Source organism: Trachinotus anak, unplaced genomic scaffold, assembly GCF_046630095.1.
Source record: "Trachinotus anak isolate AG129_WGS33_773 ecotype Australia unplaced genomic scaffold, CSIRO_AGI_Tana_v1 ptg000025l, whole genome shotgun sequence".
Classification (NCBI taxonomy): Eukaryota; Metazoa; Chordata; class Actinopteri; order Carangiformes; family Carangidae; genus Trachinotus; species Trachinotus anak.
The window spans coordinates 9,852,104-9,867,265 of NW_027273876.1; the positions used below are offsets into that span (position 1 = coordinate 9,852,104).

The 15,162-nt window shown below is 39.4% G+C and overlaps 1 protein-coding gene across 2 annotated transcripts; it reads left to right on the top strand.

The window, feature by feature from the left end:
- Positions 1-7,672: 7,672 nt before the first annotated feature.
- On the top strand, positions 7,673-14,192 carry LOC139608692 (uncharacterized). Of its 2 annotated transcripts, XM_071462670.1 has the most exons (5): positions 7,673-10,278; positions 11,728-13,071; positions 13,153-13,236; positions 13,359-13,584; positions 13,685-14,192. In XM_071462670.1, the coding sequence occupies exons 1-2, from the start codon at positions 10,203-10,205 to the stop codon at positions 12,438-12,440; spliced, it is 789 nt and encodes a 262-aa protein (XP_071318771.1). In that variant the 5' UTR covers positions 7,673-10,202; the 3' UTR covers positions 12,441-13,071; positions 13,153-13,236; positions 13,359-13,584; positions 13,685-14,192. The 2 variants fall into 2 exon arrangements, with proteins under 2 accessions (XP_071318771.1, XP_071318770.1); XM_071462669.1 differs by having other exon boundaries at positions 11,728-13,236.
- The last annotated feature ends 970 nt before the right edge of the window (positions 14,193-15,162 follow it).

A 15,162-nucleotide genomic window follows, 5' to 3' on the forward strand; every position in this document is an offset into this window, starting at 1 on the left:
GTGTCGGAACATTTTTAATATGAAAGTTATTAATTTGACTTTGACTTGATCTTGGATAATTATGCTTAGAAAAGTTAAGTGTATAAATGGGAAATCTTTGATTCATTCTACTTTTGTCTTGGCCAGAATTTCTCAGTGCATCTCAGTTCACCGGAGCAAAGAGCACAGTAGTTTCTACCTCTGAACATTTTATCTCAGGAAGACACGAACATTTCTCTTTGAAAAAGTTTCCTCTGTATCTTGGGAAAGATTGAATTCTTTACTTGAAAAAGATTTCCAAATCAAATCAACAGCACAGAAAAAGTAAGAGCAAATAGAAACTCGGCTGAGAGAAAAATACACAAAGACATAAATCTACTGTATGCACAAGCTAGCCTGTCTGCAAGACAAAATCATTGTCACTATCAAGAATAAATTAAATGGCTCATTATTAATGGTACACAGCAACCCTTTTTTTTTTTTAAACACAGTGTTGTGAGCTAAATGCTACTGTTAGTACACTAACATGCTCACAATAATAATGCTAAAAAGCTGATGTTTAGCAGGTAATGTTTATCATGTTCACCATCTTAGTTTAGAGGTTTAACATTTAGCATATGTTTGGCATAAGTATAGCTAAGGCTGAGTTTTCCAGGTATTTGGTCATAAATAGCTGATGAAATATTAAGGTCACCAAAGTTAATCTACTGGGGCCCACGGACATCTGTACCAAATTTCACGGCAACCAATTTCATTAACGCATTGGACCGAGCACCAACAAACAAGAAAGTCCACAGTAATGGACGTCCAACCTGCATTTGTGGGTCCTTAACGGGGAACTACACAGATTTTGTACATCAAAGTCTGATTACACTTTATAGCAGTTATATAAAGCCCACTGTGGCTCCAGAGGGTCTGATTGTCCAACAGTACAGTGCTAGAATGCTAAATCGGTGGAGGAGCTTGTTAATGGCGGCAGCAGGCAGCAAAAGTTACGTTTTTTAAACTTAAGAAATTCAGAAGTGTAATTTTCCAAAACTAAGAGAAGCCGCTAAGCTCCAACACATTAGTGTGAACTCAGAAAGCAGTGAGGTTAATTACATTTTGACTCAGTCTTTCTCACCAGACCAGTTGTAATGGCTTTCAACTTCCAAATTGCTTATTTATATGGTGCAGTAGAATTACCAAGGTTGACTTTATGTCAGTCCTGCAGAGTTTGATATCTCTTTGAGCTTATAATACAATGCAAAGCTGTAGCTGAAAGTATATGCCATCTGTGTGAGTGAGCCGTCCTGACCTATCCTCCTTTACTGTCCAGAGGATCACTGGAGAGATTGCTTTTGAAAGGGAGCCAGCTCTAATATATTGTATACATTGTGCTAGAACTGATATAATTCACACATTTTCTTTGTTGAAATGATAGTGAGAGAATTTCATTTTTTCCCCAAAGAGTTTGGTTTGCACTTCTGTCTTCTGATTTCACCAAAACCAGTCAATATTTGTCAGTAGCGTGATTAAAATTTTCATTTTCATACTGGCATTATTTTCACACATATTCAAACATGTCAAATCTAATCAGCAACACCATATATGAGTATATTCCACTCATATTAAAAATGAATACAGCTGTGCTGGACTGTATTCATGAGCCTTGTAGTTTGACCTTTAACTGTGACTCTTGTTCCATTTGTTTCCCACCACCATGGATGAGGCCCTGCAGCAACTCGCTGCGTTTGTGAGCAACGACAAAGTGACATTTCACAGCATCGCTGCCATGTTGCCATGCAGGGAGCACGAGGTCGCACCACACGCCCAAGGCGAGACCAGGGCAGAGCTCCAGTCAGAGGGGGAAGGACATCTGCACAGATGGAGCAACAACAATCCGGCATATATACAGCACATGACAACGTCTGCATAGTGATTCAATCTCAAGTGCTTGTTAATAATAGCTGGTCAGATTCATGGATAATGATTCTCAGTAGAGTGCTGTAATTCTGAATACAGTGCAATAAATAGTAGTTTATTACCCACATACAAAGTCATGTTTTCTATTTTCATTATCATAGAAAGAATAAGCCTTCTGGCTATCTGTACTGACATAATAGGACCTTCCTATAGTTGAATTTTCAGCTTACGACTCTGATACTCTGCACTTCAATTCAACATACCAGCTGCAGCACCTTTGTAGGATCAGTAAGGTCAAGAAAGGGCAGAAATTTGCAGACTCGAAGGGCCTTTGCCTCAGGCACTGGGTCAGGCTCTGTTTTTGTAGAAGAAATGTTTGTTCTTGCTGCAGAGAATGTGAAAGATGTTGCTTTTTACTCTTTCTAGCCTTTGGGTAAAGTGAGCAAACAGACAGCATATGGGGAACACTCATCCCCCTTGTACTTGCAGCCTCACCTGGCTCAGTGACATTCCACTCAAAAGCCAAATATTATGGCAACTGCAGAACATACTGTAGCTAAAGCTTTCTGGTGTACTAATGACAACAATTTTTCATCTATTGTCAGATGCTTCCCATTTAGACGAGGTGATCTGTGTGAGAGAAACAGCCCATATAAATAGGAATGTGGGAGAAATAAACCCAAAATGGCCCAGGAGGTATAAACCTGAAGACCACAGAGAGAAAAGGACCATTAGGCCCAATGTTCTGAAATCCTTTCTATTTTTTTGTTCCTTTGTCAAAAACCAGAGGACCCTGAGGTATACATTTCATCTTTGTATTACAGGTAATGTTACGGCGTATTGGTATCAGCCAAGTGTGTTTTACAGTGGTCAGTTTACACAAGATGGAAAAGGCTGCAGTGTTTTTCACATTCAGCTGACACTCTCTGCCAGAGGCACTTAGAGTGAAGAGAATATACCAGGGATGAGTCCTTCCTTTGAGCATAGACTGACCATGTAAGTGGCAGGTGCAAAGGAAGGAACAAGATAATAGAGCAAAGTGGAGAAACAGAATGGGTTCAATGCAAGAGCAAACAACAGAGGGAGATGAAAGAGAGAACAAAGTGCAACTCACAAGAAGCTGATGTGATGTATGTCTTTAAGGGTTTTCAGTCAACAACGTGACATCACTTTACTGTCTACTGTGAGACAACTTTAAAAAAAAAAAAAAGTCTGGATGGAGCCAGCAGTAGCAGAGTGCTTGAACCAAGCCCTGGAGATACTGGGCTATAGTTTTTAGCCATGCTAGCAGTGTGCCCGTAGAGATGGCGATGCTGGTCATTAACGTTACATTTTTAATGGATTACCATGAGTCATAGTACCCAGAGGATGAATCCTAATGACTTTGGTAATCCCTTGACCTTTCCTCTGGTGCAACCATGAGGTGCAAAAAAGTCAGGGGCTAACTAAGGTCAGTATATTTCATCCTCTGGGAAAGATGAATGTCAGTGTGACTGACATTGCCATCCCTAGATCCATGCTACTAGCATGCCTAATAATGCTGCATGCCTCAGGTGAGTTTACTTTCAGACAGCATGTAGACATTTGATTTAAAAAAAAAAAACAAAACACAGAAACACCTCTCTTTGTAAAGAAGTACAGTTCAACAGCAACACAAACTGAAGCCTCCAAAATCATCATAGCTGAATCAACACATCTCTGAAGCAGTTTCAACTAAAACTGATCATTATCGCCTTCATGAAGGAGGATTTGTTGGAGGACTTGCATTCGTCTGCATTAGTTTCAGCAAGGTGTACCTAATATACTGGCAGCTGAGTGAGAGGGGGAAATCAGACCAGTTTAGAGTCAAGAGAAACCGAATATTCTTTTCTTTCAAGGTGAAACAACAACACACCCAACAAATTGGTGTCCCACGCTCATACAAGAGCTCCATAACAGTCTGTTTACATGCAGCACATGCCTTGTAACTTTCTAACTTATGCATGAAATTTACAGAATCATCTTTAAAGTAAAGGCTCTTGAATGTACCTAATAGATTTCTACAGGGGCAAATTCTCTCTATGCTTATGGTTGGGACACAAGCTCAGCTGATAGACGAGTGGTTCCTTGTCCTGTTCCTCATGATTCAGGGTCTCGCTGTTTTCTAATCTTAGTGTCCAATCACAGAACATTTACCTGGTATGTGAAATTAATGTGTCACAGAGAGGTAGCAACAGCTGCATTATAAATTTCATGTGAGATAAGTCAGCCACATGTAAAAATAATGTGAAATCATACACAGTCATATGTCACATGTAATTATGGTAATTTTAACATTTACAATACATTATGGTTTTTCTGCAAAGTGTGGAAGTTTGTTTGTGCACTTTGGAGCGAGAGAGAAATCTGTGTAGACGTACTGCTTTAACCGCATTATTATTATATGCACCATTATCTTGATACAAACAAACTTTGCAGGGGGTCCATTTTTCATTTTAATTCCGCTATAAAGTAGCACTGATCAGTGACCACCGAGGCTCAACCCTTCTGCATCTTTAATGCTCTTCCTGCTTGCACAGTATCAGTAGCCATAAAACTAGTGCCTAATGCTCCGAGGGTGGAAGATGGCTGACAGGATATCTCTATTATCAGTTCAGTTTTGCTCAAATTCCTGCTTTTAACATCACCAGGAAAAGGCATATCAGTGAAATAAGGCTGGGAACAAGCATCAACCACCCAATACAAGCAACACAATAGTAATACCAGGATAATGGTTGCCGTGTCAGTGGGAGAGAGTAAGGCATTAAAAATTCAAGACCCATTTAAACAGTATGTAAAATTGAGCAGATTAAAAATATATGTGCCCTGTGTCCATGAGGGGTAAGGCTTCTCCTCCTGTTTTCTCTGCGCAACAATGAAGGCGGCAAATTTGTGGAGTCAGGACCGGGGGAAGGACATACACAAAACAAAATGCATCTGCACATACACGCTTGCATATGGTACACACACACACACACACGCGCACACAATTAAAAGGCGGTGTGTCTGAAATTGGATTTTTACTATGGTGGAACTCTTGCAATTTTAACTAGGAGTAAACAAAGCTCAAACTGGAGGGCCTGACATGTAAAAAAAAAAAAAGAAAAAAGTTTTTTACCCCAGCTATGTCATTTCAGCGTCCTTCTTTGAACAAAGGAGAAAGTTTTGGAGGCAGTATGGACTTGTTTTTGCAAGGAGACCAAACCGGTTAGTTTTCTAAATAGTTTGCCTGTTCGTGACCCGGCTTTAAGGACTTGGTTGAAGAGACACTTGTAGACAGTGTTTGGGTTTCTGCCGAGGGGTGTGACCAAAAAGTTGTTAAAATACTCCTGGAGGCTTGAGACCAGCAAGTAATGAGGATCACAGCCGCAAAGTGTGAGAGCAGTCAGGGTCATCATGGACAAGTGCACTCATTATTCACAGTTACTTGACTACAGAGTGCTGACATGGTGGTGTTTATAATGAGCACACAGACATCTTAAATCTACAATATTTGAAAACAGCTGAACAACAGACATTCAATGATACAGAAGCATGAGATTAGGGACTATGTTCTCATTAGGGCTCACTGTCTTTTGCAACAATGTCTATGTCTATTGGCTCACCTTCAATCAAATCACCTTCAAGACTTCGATCAAATCTTGACTCAGTCTTCTGTCCAAATCTGAGTCCAACACAGCTTGCATCTCTTTATCTGTTAGTTTTTTAATGTTGTTACACTATTTGCCATTGTGGGAAATAGACATGGATTCAGAATAAAGCCTGTCATGGGGTCAGTTTTGGCATTCCCATCTTGCTCTGCAACACTCACCGAGGATGACCCTAACATATAAGAAAACTGTAGTTTGTGACACATCACAAACAAGAAAATAAAAGGTGGAATGCGGGGCTGTTACTTCCACTATCAATAAAACTGACTAGTATATTTTCAAATTATTTGAATAGTCATTTGGCCATTAAAAGATAAAAGGAAATAGTGAGAAATACCCATCAAAATTTTCCTCAAGCTCTAGTAGACAGCTTTGCTCGCATTCTTGACTGTCTCGAAAACAGTCCAAAAGCCAAATACCATCAGTTTCCTGTCACAGAAGATAACGAAAAGCAGCAAAACTTCACATTAAAGATGCTGGAACCAGGGAATCATTGGTATTTTTGCTTGAAGAGTCAACAGCCTTCCTAAATGACAACATGACATCTGGGTCTCTCCAGTGGGCCTGGCCTTGTAGCTTCATAACACAGTTTATGACTGTTGTTTTAGCTCTTGTAGAAGGTGCAGAACAGTCCCAAGCAAACCGTCTCTGTAAAAAAACAGGAACAATCACTCTGCTTATGCTGAATTTAGCTGCGGGGTGAGTGACTGCCCTCAAGTGTTTGAAGCAAATGCCAGTCTGCTTGTACATGTTTGCATACACACACACAGATGTGCAGCTTCACAAACAAATAAGCACATTGAAACATTCCAGATGGCCGAGCAGATTGTTCTGCACTAATTTCCCCTGCGAAACGTATGAACAGAAATATCTCCCACGATGGTATACCCCAGTCCACGCTGAGGCATTAAGATTCAACAACTGCAGACATGTAACAAGCAGCCTACTTTTTACACAAAGACCTGCTCACACATGCGGCCATAACTCAGTTAGAGTTAAAGAGGATCTAACACAGAACTGTCTTAACACAGGCAAACTGCACCTTGTGACCAATAAGTTATATTTAAATTGGTTATTCCCTATTTCCTATTCTGTAAATAACCTCTGTGATTAATGGCAAAGTGACACTCTTTTCGGGCCATCCAGTTCTGATATTAAGGTTCTGACTTCATCCACTGACTAAAATGTCACTGTTTTAGATTATATTTTTATCCATGGCTCTGAGGATGTCAGTGTCTGTCTGTCCACCACTTGGCTCCAAACTGAAATGTCTCAGCAACTATTTGAATTGAATTTTGGAACAGGCATTCATGGTGCCCCGAGGATGTACCAGAAAAGACTTTGACCATGTGCAAACAGCAGGTCTTGAAATTTGGTATACACTTTTATATACCACTTAAGATAAATGTTAATAACATTGGCATTACCCTGAATATTACATTACTGTTAGACATGGGTTCAAGTTATTACTGATGTACTGAAAATCTTCTTTTGGTAACCTGACAGCTGGGGAACAGGATAGGAGCTTCCAAGAGTCACCAACCCTTGAACTATCAAAACATCCATTTCACCCATAGTAACCAGTCAGTTAATTGTATAGTAAAAGAAAGCAAACAGAGTTGCACTGTGAGCTTCTGTTCCGTATCATGCTGTAACCCCATCTCTCATAAAGAGTAACTGAGCTGAATGCTGGGTCCGGTGCAGCTCTGCACTGAAAAAAAAAAAAAAAAAAAAAAAAAAAAAAAATCAGCTGACTGGAGAAAAGCAACGTCCTGGCACTCCGGCATCTGGCACAGCACATCTGGCATTTAAAAGGCCTCGGAGCAAGCGTGCTGACATTACTCTTTCGTGTGGGCTCTGTCTCTGTTTTCAGCCACCTGGTTTTTGATATCTGTTGTTGTCATAGCGATGGATGACACTGAATCCGGCATTTGTATTAATCCTGAAACCACATGGCACTGACACAAATTGCTGAGTTACATATATTTATTTATGGAAAAATTAAAATAATCTTCTCTTGTTAAGAGAGTTAGTTCAAGAAGAGAGTCTCGAAAATAATGTGTTGATGCCGATTTCAGAGTGTAAAATTACCCCATCTTCAGCAGTATACAGGTATCCATCCTTCAGCACTAAAACACTCTATACTAACAAAATATAGTCATAATATAAGTTATAATCATCACTTTGGCCTTCAAGCCAACATCTATATAAGGTTGATATAGGGTTCAGTCATTCAAGTGGACTCATGTCCTCGAGGCATAATTGTTCCAAACTCATTCTGCTAGAAAAATTGAGAGTGGCTGCAGGAGCAGAATGTTTTTTCTGCTCCGTCTCTGCCCTTCAAACACTCACTCACTCATGTTGTTTCATGTTGTTTTAATGGGGGATGTTTCTGTAGATATGATTCCCCCCGCAACGTTCATTATGGTTATTGTATGGATTACAATCACCACTGATGCAGACCACCAACATCTCCTGAGGGACCTTGACCTAGTGCTATAAATAGAAACATACATTATTAAGGCGGTATGTTTCTCTAAAGTGAAGAAACATTGTCTACATATTGTATGTGGTCTCATTTTCCATGAATGTGAGAGAGAAGACCCGAGCTTATGAATGAATTAGAGTTTAGAAACTCAAAGGAATAGTTTGACATTTTGGGATTTGTCCATTTAACGTGACGCTGGAGCCAGCAGCTGCTTAGCTTAGCACGACTGGAAACACAGGCACACAGTTAGTCTGGCTCTGTGTGAAGGTAACAAAATCCACCTACCAGCACCTCTGAAGCTCACTACAAGTCTTTCTCCTATTTTGGTATACATAGACAACTAATAACACTTTATTTTAAAGTGACAGTAAGTCCTGCCACGGTTGGATGAGGCTAAGACAGTAAAACTATGTGGGTTTACAATGTAAGAGATGTGTAAATTGTCTGCTCAGAACTATATTGGTGCTGCATTCAGCATTTTGTTAGAGTGAAGTGTATTGTTTGTTAGTGAAATAAATGTACAGAACGGTAAGACACTCCACTCAAAAACGTCATAGCCAGCCATTGATTTCTTACTAATATTTTAAAAGCAGGAGCAGTCACGTATCAATGAAATTGGGCATGTGATAAACCTGAAATGTTCTGCTTGTTTTCCTTTCCAAAAACTAGTATTTACACTTTAAGAGGATGGAAGTATAGAAAATATCAAGTATTATAGAATAAATGCACTTTCCCCACATGTCTTGTTTGTGTCAACATTTGGCAACAGTGTGTGGATTTAACTACAGGTGAAATGTTGTATGCCTTACTGAAAACAGGTAAGAATGTCTTGAATGTCTTGTAAATAAGGTCAGGTCAAGAAGTTTCACTTAATGTAGCAGCGAAATTTAGTTTGTTCGTTTGAGCACTTCTGGGATACTAACAACATTAAACTGTTAAACTTAAGCTTAATGTTGTTAGTGAGCCATGTCTGATAAAGCATAGTTTGTCTCATGAAAAGTTCACACTCTAGATGTAAAACTTGGCAATGACACGCAAAGCTGGTAAATTTGTTTGGTTTTAATGCCCCTACAGATTTCTCACTGTACATTTCATGGAGATGTGGTGGGTGATGCAGAAGTTATATTTCACATATGCTGGCTTCTGGAGTAAAAAGTGGCACGTGGTAGTAATTTTCTACAGAGTAGTGGCTCTGTCCTGTTCAATTTACATGTCGACATTACACATGTAAAGACCTGATCCACATAATGAAAAAAAAAATCACATCATAATTGGTGCTGACTGCTACCTAAAATTTCAACTGGAACCCAAATAATTAATTGAATACTTAACTAGTCAATCAACAACAAATTAAAAGGTATTTTAATAGTAAATAAACTGATTATTCAACAGTTTTAGCTTTTCTTTATTTGATGTGATAGCGAACTGAATATCTTTGGGTTTTATGAACTTGGTAGTACAAAAGAAACAGATTAAAGTTTATGTTAACTATCATCACTGCCACAGATGTTGCACCACCAGCATCCAAGACCAAAACACATACTTGGCAGGCACATCTAATATAAGTGATTAAGATATTAGGATTATTAGATATTAGTCATTTGAGAAAAAATAATTTATATAACCTACGGATCTGTTTGCTCTTTTTCTCTGTTTTGTTTTCAAGTTCAGGTGTGTGGTAGAGGCGTAACCACGAGTACAGGAGCGACTGAGCGGGTTGTACTCATAGGGATGTACTCAACAGTTACAATGTTAAATAAATAAATAAATTAAATAAATAAAATTAAATACTAAAATATCGCCCAAAACTAATAAATATATAAATTATATCGAAATACAAAAAAAAAAAAAAAAAAAAAAAAAAAAAACATGAGGAAAATCTCAGGTGAGCGTCAGTAAATGTCATGGAAACAGAATGTTGACCCGAACCTATATAAGCTCTGCAGACCACTCTCACCTCTCTCTTTGCACCTGGACACTGACCTGAGTTGACCTGCTGCAAACACAAACTCTGAAGCTAACTCTTGGAAAGCTAACATTTGGAAAACTAACCCTTGGAGAATTCAAGCCGCTGGAAGACAGCTACCTGGACACCGGATCTTGTTGGCAAACAAAACCTCTGGACCGACGCACCCCACCGGGGAAAACCCACCACCCTGAACATGGCCTCCAGCAGGCTGCTGCTCACCTGGGAAGATCTCCTGATTGCCGCCTATGAGCCGGACAACCTCCGCACAGGTGAGACAAAAAATATATTCATGTTTTCTTTATTACAAATTCCATAATTTATCTCCCGAAAACAATTTCAAGCTCCCTCAGTAAAAAAGTAAATATAACTTTTTACATTTGAAGGTAGGGAGTTGGCACCATATTTGTAGGCCTGTTGGAAAAACACAGATTTGGTGAAAACAGACTTTCACTCGACGATTTCTCCGTGTAAATTGGTTGTTTTGCGGATAGAATTAATTAAATATGGCGGGAGAGCTGTGGAATGCATTAATAATTGTGTTTCAATTTGAAAGCACTGTTATTTTGGTTTGAGGGCATCAGATTTTCCAAATCTTGTACCCAAATTATTGGAAAAAAGATGGCGACTGGGCCTGAATTTAAAAAATGCCAAAACATGGTTTTCTTGTGCACCTTGGAGATTATGGAACTTTTAAGGGCAAACGTCAGGACGCACAGGTGTGTGCGCACCATCAGGCCCCCGGTTCATTGATCTGAATGGTTTAAGCTTGTATGGAAATGAACCCGAAGCTGAAGTATGGAGTCATTTTCAGTCGTTTCTCACATGTGCGAACTCATCTTCAAATATTCTGCAGAATGCACCAATGTTAAGAGTCTGAGACGTTTTTGTGGCTACTTTGAATAAACCTTGTTCGTTATACATGCTTTAGTAGCCATGGTTCATGGTGCGTAATGACGCATGCCGTTAACGCATACAGCATATAGGTGTACTTGTGCATCTTATTTGAAAAACCATGATCAGTATTTCCCGAGATAACCACTGATGTTCCTGTCATGCTCTGTTAGGGTAAAGAAAGGCCTTTGCCCATGGATGCTTGTCTGAATCAATATCCAAAGGAAAGTGGGAAGAGCTGTAAAGAGTTCTTAGCCCTCAAGTTATGAAGCGTTGTTTATGTGCATTTTACAATAAAAAAATATATAATTATGATTATTATTAGTAGTTGTAGTTAGTTATAGTTTGGTCATTAATACTGTAACTCTTAAATATAACATAGCCATCTGAGTACATGTCAGTGAGGTAAAACTGAGGTGAATGTGATAACAATGGCTCAATATTAAAAACTTTGCAAACTGTTTCTATCCAGAAATATTCAGATCCACATTAGTCTGGATTTTTTCCACTGATGTTTTTTCACAAGAGCTCACTACTGTAAAAGGTTTGTGTACTCATGTGAGTGCACTATAAAATCATCCTCATGCTCTCCTCTGTTCAAAATGACAGTGACAGAACTCTGTAAAGGGGGCAGCTCCTTTTATGTTGTTTGAGGAGCTTGTAACACATGTAGTGCAGTCCTAGTTACATAATAGTTACACAGTGACTTCCTTCCTCTGTCCCAAAGAGCTGATGTCATAATTGATATGATTTATTTATATTCTATTATGAGACATTCTTAAGCTGTGAAATCCAGTTTTCAGTTACTGTCATTTTTTTCTCTTCAGGTGGCTCCTCTCAGCCGGTCATTCAACGTCCCGCAGAGGATGGCCTCCCTGATGTCATCAGGATTGTGGACGTCGATCTCTCATTCTACATCTTTTTAGATGAGGAAGAGGACCGTGAGGTTGTTGGTGGTGAGTATGAAGATGATGGTGACAGCTTTGAAGATGATGAGGAAGAGGACCACTACATGGATAGTGACGAGGAGGAGGATGAGGATGAAGATGACGATCTGGATCTGGAGGGACTGGAAGACTGGACCAGTGAGGATTCTGGTTACGACAGCATGTCTGAGGATGAAGAGGACTTAGAAGACGACGATGACATCGGGCGTCGCTCTCCTCTGGTCCAGGAATTCCCCCCAGAAGAGTTCTGGCATGGCTGGCGACCAGTGTTGCCCCCTCTTCCTGCTGATGTTGCACACCCACAGGTCCCTGAGGAGCAACTGCCCCAGGTGTTTCCTCCTGCTGGTCCCTCTGCTGAAGAACCCTCAACATCTGAAGACTCTGCTGCCTCAACATCAGGCCACAGCTCTTCTCTAAAGAGGAGCAGGGAGGAGAGCCATAGCGAGCAGGTAAGTACCAAGAGGCACAGATGGGACTTCGAGGGAAACCTTCAAGAGTCCGCTCCTTCAACCTCGGGCCTCAACTCCTCCACAACCAGAAGATCCTGGCTTGCTGACTGGCCACCCTGGCTTGATGACAGCGACTCCGATTAGGGATGTCCCCCCGAAATGCTGCATGAAGCAGCAGGATTAAAACCTGGACACTCATTGCAAGTGGTAGGGCAAACAATGCCCCAGGTAGCCCTTGCATCTGGCAGGGCTGTGAATGCCCTGTGTAGCGTCTTGCACCAGGGCCTCTTTGTATCTGTTACCTTTTCTTCATTTTACATCTGTAAATTTGAGTGCTGGCCTTTGCGTCTGCTGGAGTTGGCAAGAATAAGATTAGGAATAAGAATAAGTGTACAAATAAGTATAAGAATAAGATAAGGAATAAGAATAAGTGTAAGAATGAGTATAAAAATAAGATTAGGAATAAGAATAAGTATAAGAATAAGATTAGGAATAAGAATAAGTGTATGAGTAAGTATAAGAATAAGATTAGGAATAAGAATAAGTATATAAATAAGTGTAAGAATAAGTATAAGAATTCTTAAGATAAGAATAAATAAGTAATACTAGGTAAAGTGTAAATGTCTGTACCAGAGGTAAGTTATTTATGAATGACAATGTTAACAAACGTTTTTTGCATGTTTTAATTTCACAAATTTAATTATTCAATGATTATTTATTGAATTTGATTAATGTATTTTTCTCTTTAAGGTGAAGATGGCTATACCAGATAAAGGTAAATTAATGACAATATTAATAACACTTTTATTATTAATTTTGCTTATTTTGTTGTATTTCTTAATTTATTTTTACTCAGGTATAGATGGCTGAACCAGATCAACACCCCTGCAGTCAAGTTCCAACTCTGATCCCAAGAACCACTGCTTCACTATCAACTGTGGTAAGAATGATATGTGATGCGATGTGATGTGATTTATTCTGTATAGACTGATTTTTCTATTATTGAAGCCATCATTACAGTTCAGCGGCCATCAAAGATGATGTTTCTTTTTGTTGTCTCAGGTGAAGCTGTGGAGGTTGGCGCACTTCCCCTGATTGGCTGCAGCCAGCAGAGGCAAGTGGCCTTCCCCAGCCTTTAGGAGTACTACAGTATAAGCTCTGCATCAACGTCCAAGAAGCGACAACATGGAAGACCCGAGACTGAGACCCAACTCCCAGCCCAAACAAAAGGATGGATGACCACAGGACCAGCTGGTGAAGAGTGGTCGCCTTTGTCTCAGTGGGCTCAGTAAGTAACCCCCTCAGTGAGACTAGACAGATCACAACAGTCACATAAAGTGGTGACGAGCCAAAGTTAACAGTGCATATGTTGATGATATTTCTTGTAGCACCAAAGGAGTCTACTGAACCATTGTCAGCGCTGTACTCACTGCCAGTCACCAAACTGTATCTGAAGAGCCAGTGAGTAAAGAACCAACACCCCACCCTCCAGCCACCGGTCGAGAGGGTGAGGAGCTTCCTGCCCTCCTGCACAGAGGAAGTTTCCACTCTCTGTTTCTTCTGTGCTTGGTGGGTTTGGGAAGCTCCTCACACACACACTTACTTGACACACAGGAAACTCATCATCTGCCTCCATGTGTGCACAGAAATCAAGACAGTCAAGAAAGGGAAACCAACAGTTCAAGCTAAATGAGGAAACATTCTTAATTGTTAAACACAGTGAAATGTATAAACTACAGAACCTGAAAGCCTAAGTAAGAGCTTTGTCATCTTTTATACAGCTCATGAATGTAAACAGTTTGTCTGCCTGAATAGTACAATGTAATTAATATAAATGTTTTCCAACAATTGTATAATCTTTAATATATAATGCAGAAATAAATATTGTGAATATTATGATTATTTTGTTTTGCTTTTTATATTTGATATAAAGACATTAGTGTTAGAAGTTTTCACTGTGGTATTTTGAACACTTTGTTAAACATAAAATAAAATACAGTACATATTTGTGTAATAGAAATAATATACATCAATTGTAATATGAATAATAATCAGGATGTTAACTCTGTCCATATGACATTTATTTTTTAGTCATTAACTTTAACAAGCAGTGTTCGATTTACTTTGCCACCTCTCCCATTGTTTGCATGTGCCTGCTCTCGTACATACAGTAGGTCATATATATATATATACTATATATACAGCATCCACACACATAAAGTCTTTTGGTCTCTGGTTTAGTGTTAAAGTTAAAAGTAAATCACATTCGTACACAGTAAAAAGTTTCTAAAACCACGTGTCGCCAGAGGCCTGTTTCAACAACCAGGTAAACTGAGGACATCACAAGTGGCCACAGAGAGCAATACAAATCTTCTTTCTACACATCACTGCTGAAAAGGCAGAAACATTCAACTAATGTTTCTACTGATGGTCTGTAACTTATACATGGAATACTACTCAAGATAATTCAGCACACACACATCAAGCACATATTGTGTTTTTTTTAAATGGGTGTTTAATCCTTCTGTTGTCCACCAGCATGAAGTGCATCAGTGTTTATTTTTTTTAATTCCCCAACACTGTCTTTGTTGAAACCTGATTTGAGCATCATTTAGGACAAGTAAAAATAAATAAAATATTCATGCGGAGCAATTGCAATTATGCTGTAATATGTCCAAAGAAAAAAAACCTGCCTTCAGAATAATTAATGTAAACTCTGTGAAGAACATGTTACAACATACAGTCCATGTTCAGGAAAGCTACAGAAAGCTGGTATTACACTGGGGATTTGCAAACAGTTGCAGAACCGTGGAACAGCAGTGGGAACGCTGGAGAACAGGGATGACAAGAGCTTATTAAAATACAT